Source organism: Homalodisca vitripennis, chromosome 8 (genome assembly GCF_021130785.1).
Source record: "Homalodisca vitripennis isolate AUS2020 chromosome 8, UT_GWSS_2.1, whole genome shotgun sequence".
NCBI lineage: Eukaryota > Metazoa > Arthropoda > Insecta > Hemiptera > Cicadellidae > Homalodisca > Homalodisca vitripennis.
Window position 1 is genome coordinate 79,760,713 of NC_060214.1, and position 11,248 is coordinate 79,771,960.

At 32.3% G+C, this 11,248-nt stretch overlaps 1 protein-coding gene across 1 annotated transcript; it reads right to left on the minus strand.

Annotated features, from left to right (window-relative positions):
• Nucleotides 1-7,143: 7,143 nt before the first annotated feature.
• LOC124368247 lies at nucleotides 7,144-7,772 on the minus strand. Its single transcript, XM_046825521.1, has 3 exons — nucleotides 7,704-7,772; nucleotides 7,477-7,638; nucleotides 7,144-7,383 (listed from the first exon to the last, which is right to left on the minus strand). The coding sequence occupies exons 1-3, from the start codon at nucleotides 7,770-7,772 to the stop codon at nucleotides 7,144-7,146; spliced, it is 471 nt and encodes a 156-aa protein (XP_046681477.1).
• Nucleotides 7,773-11,248: the final 3,476 nt, after the last annotated feature.

An 11,248-nucleotide genomic window follows, 5' to 3' on the forward strand; every position in this document is an offset into this window, starting at 1 on the left:
TCAGTGCACGTGCTTGTTATTATTCTTATGTTTGTTTTTCCTTAATTTATAGTTTGTTTTACGTCGTAATGTATAATTGTATATTATTTCCCTACATATTATAGTTCTGTTTTATATATATATATATTATCCTCTACATATTATAATTATGTTATTATTTTATATTCTATTATCATGTTGATTTTCAATTGGTTCGTTTTGTCTGACAGTTTTATTGCAATGGTTACCTTATATTTGATTGTTATCTTTGTTATTCTTGACCTATTTATTATTGATACTTGTTACTTATGTTGATTCCTGCTATGAATGTTGAATAATTTTTGGCGTCAAACTATTGATGTTACTGCTTTGCCTTATGATTATCTGTTATGCTGATTGCTGTGTTGTTGTTGTGTATACAATGTGATGTTCTATTTTTCTAGCTTTAATTTAATATAGTCATCTTAGAAGTCTGTAATTTTTGTAAATATGTTAAATAGCGTTGTACCTTTGGAAGTAAATAATAAATAATAAACAAACAACAGTCTTGCATGACATGTGTAAACTGTACTGTAGTCTTTGTTTAAGGTCTACTATTGACTATGGATGATTTGGTACGATAACAAAACTTTGACATCTGCCATTGTTGTAAGCTACAGCGATATGACACTGCAACTCGAGGATTGATATTAAAAGTTGTAAATCCATATTGATTTAAAAGAAATGTTTTAAACTATTTACATTACAACAAAGGTATATAAGTATAAACAGTCTTGCATGACATGTGTAAACTGTACTGTAGTCTTTGTTTAATGTCTACTATTGACTATGGATGATTTGGTAGGATAACAAAACTTTGACATCTGCCATTGTTGTAAGCTACAGCAATATGACACTGCAACTCGAGGATTGATATTCAAAGTTGTAAATCCATATTGATTTAAAAGAAATGTTTTAAACTATTTACAATATATATATATATATATATATATATATATATATATATATATATATAAAACAGAACTATAATATGTAGGGAAATAATATACAATTATACATTACGACGTAAAACAAACTATAAATTAAGGAAAAACAACATAAGAATAATAACAAGCACGTGCACTGATGCACTCATGTCAACACCCTGGAGCACCTCCACTTAAAGGACAACCAAGAGCCCTGGAAGAAATCCAACCATACTCATATACCCATACTGTTTATACTCATATACCTTTGTTGTAATGTAAATAGTTTAAAACATTTCTTTCAAATCAATATGGATTTACAACTTTTAATATCAATCCTCGAGTTGCAGTGTCATATTGCTGTAGCTTACAACAATGGCAGATGTCAAAATTTTTGTTATCGTACCAAATCATCAATAGTCAATAGTAGACATTAAACAAAGACTACAGTACAGTTTACACACGTCATGCAAGACTGTTTATACTCATATACCTTTGTTGTAGTGTAAATAGTTTAAAACATTTCTTTTAAATCAATATGGATTTACAACTTTTAATATCAATCCTCGAGTTGCAGTGTCATATTGCTGTAGCTTTCAACAATGGCAGATGTCAAAGTTTTGTTATCCTACCAAATCATCCATAGTCAATAGTAGACATTAAACAAAGACTACAGTACAGTTTACACATGTCATGCAAAGACTGTTTATACTTATATACCTTTGTTGTAATGTAAATAGTTTAAAACATTTCTTTTAAATCAATATGGATTTACAACTTTTAATATCAATCCTCTAGTTGCAGTGTCATATCGCTGTAGCTTACAACAATGGCAGATGTCAAAGTTTTGTTATCCTACCAAATCATCCATAGTCAATAGTAGACCTTAAACAAAGACTACAGTACAGTTTACACATGTCATGCAACACTGTTTATACTCATATACCTTTGTTGTAATGTAAATAGTTTTAAAACATTTCTTTTAAATCAATATGGATTTACAACTTTTAATATCAATCCTCGTGTTGCAGTGTCATATTGCTGTAGCTTACAACAATGGCAGATGTCAAAGTTTTGTTATCGTACCAAATCATCCATAGTCAATAGTAGACATTAAACAAAGACTACAGTACAGTTTACACACGTCATGCAAGACTGTTTATACTCATATACCTTGGTTATTAATCAGCGTAGAGTGACATTTGATCTGGAAATAAAAACACTGTGTTCGGTTTAAATCAACATTGCTATCCAAATATATAGGCATTATCAGAGCTGAATACAAATCAGCCCAATATCCGTGTTATAACCTTAAACTAGTTGAAATAAATAATTATTATAAAACATTACATAATTTTACTTAGTTTAATAACCCAAACTATAGTAACATTAATTTATTCACTAGACTATACTTTCTATCAAACGCACTAAAATAAATTAAGGTATGGTTTTAAATTCAACTAAGTGATTAATTGAAATAGCGAAATTATTTTAGACCTGTGTAGTGTATTTTGTAAACTCATAAATTTATACAAATAATGAGATATACCGTGGTGTAAATTATGATATTTCTAACAATAAAATACAATTAATAACCTCAATTCGGTATATGATTTTTTTATTAATTAATTAATTATTTTTTAACTAATAAGGCTATCTGAACTCAAACTTAGTAGAGTTTTTAATTACACCATTTGTATTTCAACTGATTCTGGGAATCCTGGTATAGATCCTATATTATTTAATAACAGCTTGACAATCTAACTTATCGTTACGTGTTCGGCTCGATCACGGTATTGTGAGTCACGCTTGATAATAAATAAGAAACTTGAACAAGAATATATAATTACGTAGGTCTCGGAAACCTATTTCTGTCAAAAATTTCTATTTGTAGGCTTATGTTATATATGGCCGGTGAAATACATTATCAGTACCTCAGTGGTATTTACTTTGTTTTCCCGATGGAGAAAACATATTTGTGCATATAATTATAAGACAGAGAAACTTAATTTCAGCCGTTTAATTCACTTATTTTGTTTGGATTATTGCAGCATGTTAGAGATCATTTATCTGTGTTTCCTTAAGGCATTGATAATATAACATTTAAAAATAATAACGGTACCCGTAGTTTAGAGTAAATTATTTAAAAACATTACCAGTTTTGTTCAAGGTTGGTTTTGTGACAGTGTTTAGAAAGTATTCAAAAAGTATTCGATGTTTTGTATTTCTCGCTCGCATAATCTGGAATACAATTTAGGTATTAAAATTTTCTTTGATATCTGCATTACACTACCGATGATGAACTGTATACTTAATATTTGATAGAAATTAAATAAAACAAATATTTCAGCCAATTTGTCAAGTTTAGTTGAAAGGATGGGTTAAATTAAGATTACGAAACAGAAATACTATTTTTTCTCAATTCCCGGTCACATTTAAAATATTTTCTTTCATATGAACCTACCTCGGACTTTATTAAATATTATACAACAAGAATTAGCCGAATTGATTTAGCTATTATCAAGAATAGCTCTCATTTTTCATAAGCATATACGTACGTTTTGGTTTCACATATGACATCTGTTTGGAGGATTCATATTATAATAATACGTTTAAAAAAAAGAAATTCAAAGATGGGTATTTCCGTTTCTCAGTAACAGATGTTATAAAGATGTTTAAAGCTATTGTATTTAGGAAAGTATTTCTTTATACATGTAATAATAATGACAGCATAAACTGTTGTAAATAATAATATATTATAATACAATTAAATTAATTTAACTACGTTAACTTTTGGTGAGGTTTAGTGCAGTTCTATTAAGGTCAATATAATTTAGAGGAACGTTTCACAGTTAAAACTCTCAAACCCACGTCTTTTGCTGAAGGCAATTATTTGCATACGTGACCTATTTATTTAGTTTGCTTATATATAATGAATTGCTCTTTTAATTAGAAAGCTGAATGCTAATAATTTTTATGACACAAGCCTATCATAATGGATACTGAATTAAAAATCTAACGAACCAAGAGAAGGTACAGCTATGGAATAAAGTGATTTCATACATATATCAATGTTCCATGAGACGGTGGTCTTGAGTTTGTCTAGACGCAAGACATTATTCGCACATACTAACAGTGTGAGTATAAATTCTATACAAAAATAAAACGATACAAAGGATTATTACTAATCGTAACAACAGATTTAGCGCCTATTCGGAGAGACAAATGGACGAACTGAGTTTCTACTTTGGACTCTTAAATCGATAGAGTTCTAACCAAGAGGAACCTAACTGTAAATTGTAAGTCCCCTGCAACGTTTGCATCAAGATTAATGTAAGACGAAAAAGCAGTATGTCTAATTGACAGATTAGTGATCTTTGGCCCTTTGCCTGGTTGGCCTTTGGTTCTTGATTGGACTGAGAGGAACCAATGTACCAAGTTACAAGACTGGTGCAGCCTTGTATCAAGAGTATCGCACAACTAAATTATACTAAAAACCTAAACAGACAATCATTTCATGATGATTATTTTATTCCTTACATATAAAATAATCGTTCTATTTTTAATTAATTCATATCTTAGCGTTACTACTAGTTCATTTGCTTATCTTGTTAAATATCTGTTATTGGTTTGTTACTGTTATTGTAGTTTACGTTTCATAGTTACGTTCCATGTTTAATTGACTCCACAGTACGTACTACACAACGAACGGCGTATATCCGCAAATTATAATCAATTGGGGTTTTCTTTGGATCAAATAGAACAGATTTACCAATATCTAATCCTAACATCTTTATAACAATATTCATCTCACAGACGGACAGTCAGACCAGAAAACTTACAGACAGAGTGGCCTTTGTCTTTTTGACCCCGAAAACCAAAAGAGGTCTTCCACGGTCTAGATGTAACAGACGTATTTAGTTACAATGAGACTTTTTTGAAAATTTTATCGCACAGCCGGGAGGAAAAGAACACAGATTCAAGAATTTATCTTCTGGAACAATCCATTGGTTAGTTTGTAATACTAATAAAAATATGAAAAAGTTTAAAGTCAATTAATAAACGTAAAATATTATTAATATAATTTTACGAGTGGTTAAATATAGATAGGCTAGTAAAAATTATATGGCTTCAGATATAAACAAACTACTTATAACACAAAACATTTATGTTCAGTAAAATTATGAAGTTATGTTTCTCAGTAAAAGTTAGAGGAGAATATCTCAATAAAAATATCTGGAATACACACACACACACACACGTGCGCACACACACACACACACACACACACACATATATATATATATATATATATATATATATATATATATATATATAGTGTAGTGTTAAATGTGACAGAAAAGTATAACTAAATTTAGATTCCGTGATATATGATAATTGCGGCTATACGTTTTTCCTCGTCTCGGGCAGATGTAAAATTACACTTGTAACCCAGATGTCTACTTCCTCCTGTTAGCAGACCGTACATCTGACATGAATGAGTTTTGCAATCTCATTTAAAATTAAATGAGTTTTACTTTCTTATTTAGTTTAGTTTCTTTTCTCAGTTTTTTCATATAGAACTGAAACATTGTTCTAACAATTGTTGGTAATTTATTAATTTCACATACAGAATTATAAAATATATATATTTATAAACTGTACAATAATATAAGGGCAAATTCGTTAATTACCAAAAGCAGGTACCCCCTGTAAAATACTCTGGAATACCTAAATAACAAATTTTACAAAACAATTCTTTTAGTAACGCGTATATAAACTTTACCTACATAATTTTCCAGTAAAACGTAACTAATAACTAACATAAAAATTGGGGATACTTTATTTGTAAGATATTAAAGGGTATTATTTCAAGGAATTCTGTATGAAAATTATTAACTTTGATGTAGACGGAAAAAAATATATGGCTTGTTCATGTATCCTATAATACTTGTAGCTCTTGTTTTACTCATAATGAATTATCAACCGAAAGATGTAACCTTTGATGTTTAAGTATCACTGGTACATCATTCTTTGTCAGTGTTTTTCAAGTGTTACCGCACCGCGATACTTTAATGTTAGTGGTAAGCTTTGTTGGTAATTTTCATTAGCTACATAGTCTTTAATGTTTTTTATTGTAACTATTACATGTTCCATTTAATTAAAAGTACATATATTGTACCATCTTTTGACTTAAATAAAACAAACCAACGTCTAACACACCTTTATTTTATAATTGATATAACTGAAGATTAGTAAAAACGTGTTTGCCAAGTAAATTTTAAATTTGTGTCTCTCCACATGTCGTTAAGTTTTAATAAGGCAACAACGAGTTCACTCAGAAGTCTCTGCTAAATTTGCTTCTGCATGTCTGTCTGTGTTCTGTTTGAATATATTAAGACCTAATTGAGTGAAATACTTCAAATATTACAAGGACTTTAGGTTTCTAAAATCATAAAAAGTCCAAAATTTGTCCAACCATTGAATGTAGCTGAGAGTTAGAGGATCCTGATTGCCCGTAGGGTATCTCTAAAACAAATTGGTGGACTTAAAAATTATACATGAAAATTTATATTTGTATAAGGAACTTTACAGGATATATGTCTTGCAACGGGAATTTTGATGCGATAATGATGTTTATAATATTGTTGCTGTTATTGTTTATATAACTTACATTTTTGTAAGATGCGGTGTGTCAGACCATATTGAACTTAAATTAAATCCTTAAACATATTATTAACTTGAATCGTAAATATTGATTGGTTAATAATGTTCCAAACATTTTACTTATCACTGCAGCATTGTCTATTGTTTGAATATTAATACAACATTGGACTTAAAAATCTTTGAGAATACTATCACATTTCTATTTAGATTTAATAGATTTTTAAACTTGCACTAAAACATTGTAATACTGATTTGATATTCAGTGACTTCACACCGAAGGGATCATGGAAACTATAACTTACACAGCAAATATTTTTTTTTTTAGGGAGAGGAAGGAAAATGCATTTATGCACACAGGTGGCCAGCCTGTAGTGTGGGGACTCTCACAAGGTGGTAAACTACCCACTAAAAACCTCCTCTATACTTCAGGATCCCAACCCGGAAACTGTTTGTCACATTACTTAAGGTTAGGTCTGAATTTAACCTAAGCCCTCAGAGCTCGCGCCTATCCAGCCATCAAAAAGTCAAAGGTCTAAACCACATTTAGGTCTAGATCAATCTTTTTAGCGCGGAGAATACCCTGGACAAAATGAGACACACAGTTCCAGTTGTCCTCACCCTCCAGCATCACTTGGCAGACAGAGTCCACCGAAAAAACACCCAGAGTGCGTGTTGCCTCAAGGCGGGGCCTTTCCCAATGTGGGCAGCGGAAGAATGTGTACTCCGCATCATCGGGAACAGCCGGGCAATAAGTACAGTCCGGTGAACCGGTCTTTCACATCAAGAAAAGGTAGGACTGAAAATATCCATGACCGGTAAGAAACGGGGTGAGGTAATAGTCCACCTCACTATGTCGCCGTTTCACCCAAAGCTGGACCATCGGTATCAGCCGTGCTGTCCAACGTCCTCGGGTCTCTTGATCCCACAACTCCTGCCATTGCCGGTAGGTGCGGGTGCGCTCTTCTAATGTGGCACGTTCCTTGCCGATCTCGCCTTTTCCCTGGTATATTGCTTTCCTATCCTCAGCCTATCCAAGAAGTTTGACCGGGATGACTCCAGCAATCACGAGGATGGCAGGCTCAGAAACTGTACGATATGCTGATGCGACTCTGAGAGCTGCTTGTCATCGGCGTACCCAACTAAAACTGCCTCATCCGGCATCTCGGACCTCAGAAGGCTGTCATAGGAGACATTCCAGAGATCCGGACCCAAGATTGAGCCCTACGCGGCGCCGGAGGTCACATTCATTGTCCGCCTCCCTTCTTTAGTGTCGTATATAAGGAGTCGGGCCCGAAGGTAGTCTTCGATGAGCCTGAGCAGGTAACGCTGGGATGCGAAAGGTGTTCCACAATGCATCTAACATATCAGCCCATCTCGCCGAATTGAAAGCATTCTTGACATCAAGCGTAACAAGAAGCACAACTCGACGAGAGTACCGACTGTGACTCTCAGCCATCTAAAACTGCTCTCCGGACCTCTTCAATTGCGTCAATGGTTTGACCGCCCGTTCCTGAAGCCGTACTGGTGGGGGCACAAATCCCCGACAGCTTCCACAGTTAATATTAAATGTAAAAAGTTGTGTGAAATAAAAAGACCGACAAATTAATACGATACAGTTAACTATTGGCTGTGTACTTTAATCACTATGCTGAAAACAAACAGTTTTTTTTTTTGTTTTAACTTTTACAGATCTCTTATTAGTTGTTACAGTTTCATATACAAGTTGTTCATAGGTTTTAATTAGCATAATGTAAAGATTTTTAATACAAGCGGTCTTGCCACAACAACGCAATAAAATCGTTTTTATCTAATACATAAAATACATTTTAACCCTAGAATGGTAACGCCTATTTGCCACACATAAATGGTAACGCGTAGTCTCTCAGACTACTTTAGGGAAAAATGAATAAAAATTTATAAAAATATAAATTAAATTAAATTTATTTACAAATGACGTTATTTACATCTTAGAGGTCATGTTTCCTGATTTTTATTGATTTCAGTCTTTATTAGAACACTTTACACACAGCATTCCTCGGTGCTCCAAGCAAATATGCTTATGACATTTTGTGCACTGGAATCGAGTCATTCTCCTTTTTATCGCTGGGCAAACTGCACAAATCTTCCTTGTTCCTGCTTCTTCAATAACATTTTGAGCCTCAGATGTTGATGTGCCAACGACATCTTCAATGTTTCGTTTGAGATTCCTTGATAAATTTGGCAGTTTTTTGTCTTCCCTGAATGTGCGGAGTTGTTAGTTCAACACATATTTCTTAAGCAAATGCCCTTCTTGTCATAGGTTTAATTTTTGTTGACAATGCCGGATGGACATAAATAACAAATGAGTTGATCAAAAACCCGTTTCATCATGATCACTTTCTTGTTCATCACAATCACTTCGTTCAAGTTCAGATAGTATTTCTCTTATTTCAAAACTAGTGTTCAGTGGATCAGCCATGGTTACTTGACCATCCACGGTAAAAATTATCAGAAAAACTAACACTACATTCGCACAAAATAACTTTTCATATATTTACTCAGGAACAAAAAAGTAACATAAACGGTAACGCGTAGTCTACCAGACGACTATGGGCTCACTGAAATGAACTGAGTGAATGAAACAAAATGGAACCCTATCCAGCATTAACCTTGGCTGGCAGGGGGAAGGTATTGGTGATGGGGGGTTGGTCACGTCATGCACATGCCACCTGGAACGGTTTTTGTAGCTTGCGTCGTCTGAGAGACTACGCGTTACCATTCTAGGGTTAAAAAGAAAACTAAAAGTTTCCGTGTCTTCCGGCCACAAATTAATTACGTACTTCGTACACATTTGAGCAACCCAGGAGCATTTCAACATACACTGTTGTTGTAGTAAACTTATTTCCTGTATTTATAAAATTATTTACAATAGCAGATACAGTATTGTGTATTATTATATTGATCTTATTATGAATTTCACTCATCTCATTACAGTATTATGACGATCACATTGATTTATAACGATTGGTTACCGGTTTGCAAGTTTTGTTTACTTTTTAATTAGTATTAGGATAATATTTTGTTTTATTAATAATTATAATCATAATAATAATAAAAACTTAATCATCGAACCATCCAACACACAAAACTACATCGGAGTTGAAATATATTACTACAAATCCTAAAATATACATCACATCAAAGATTCCGAAATTATACAACGTAGTATATCTAATAGTAATCACAATTCATCTTAATATGTTGTAGATATATATTTGGAAGTGATGGTGCCGATCACAATCAACTTTCGGTCTAAGTGTGCTGAATGCAAGTGGCTTAAGCTACCTATCTACAATATCTGATAGTCTGTAACAGAAAATTTGTCTGTTTGATCTGTAAACTACTGTGTACATTAACCTATCAAATGGACATACTTGCTTAATTTTGAAGGTAAAATTATTAATAATTAAAATATAACTTTCGGTTCAGTTGGAAGATTAAATTTACTCAGTATGTGTAAGCCTTTTGAGACACAAAAATTGTTTTATATAAAAAAGCTTAGGCATTCCTGAAAAATTTATATTTTTTCTTTTAACCAATAACAGACTTAAGAATATTTAAAGGTTAAAACATTCGCTATAATGAAAGTAAATCGTGTACTAAGTTAGCAAACAAATTTAATCGACGTCCTGAAAAGATAAATGTTTTAATAAGTTTGATTTTTTGCATGCCCATCACAAGTTCTTGGTGATTAAAATTATTATTGGTTTAACATATATATACAAAATATCCATAAAATATTTGACACTATTAAGTTTCCCTAAAAATGTTTCAAATTTTAAGTAAATCTTCTATCAGTTCTGCCTTCACAAGTGGAAAATCATCTGCCTTATTGGAAATGGCGTAACATGATATTGCTTTTATCACAGCGTCGGAAACTTTTGGTTTATAAAATCTATCTTGATAAAGGTAATAAATAAGGACAAACTGTTTTCATAACTTTCGAAGACAGAGAACAATAAAAAATGTTTGGCTAAACTCTCATAATTATTATGAACTTTCTTTGTTCTGACTTGATACCAATAATACTTACTGTTGTAAGTAATCAAACATCAATTTACTGTTGTAAGAAAGTCACATCTAATTTTTAGTTTTCTTAAGACAAAAATAGTTCCTAATTGAATTTGAAATTCTTTAATACCTATATTACTACAATACAATATATTAAGGAGATGTATTTAATAAATAATTCATGTGTAATAATATATGTCTTTAATATTTTAGATGTTTGATCGCACTTAAAATTATAATGTAGAATCCATATATGGTTAGGAGGTTAAATAAGCCATGATTGTCTAAAAATTCTTTTGACTGTGAAACGAATTAAAAGAAGCGGGTAACGTCTAGAGATGGGGAGCTATCACCGGGCTGAAACTACTAGAAGGTTAGAGTGCTCTGAGCTACAAACGGAAGGGGTGACAGCTTCAAGAGACAGAAATCTTTCTCAGCACTAGACGTCTTGAAATTATGAGCTCTCAAGCTCTCTAAGAAGAAAGCTTGTTAATTACTATCCACGCATCTGAAGCTCTGCTCTAACATGAACTAACGTTTAAAAAACCTTATAAATGTGAACTTGACTCAAAAATGTATGAAGGTTT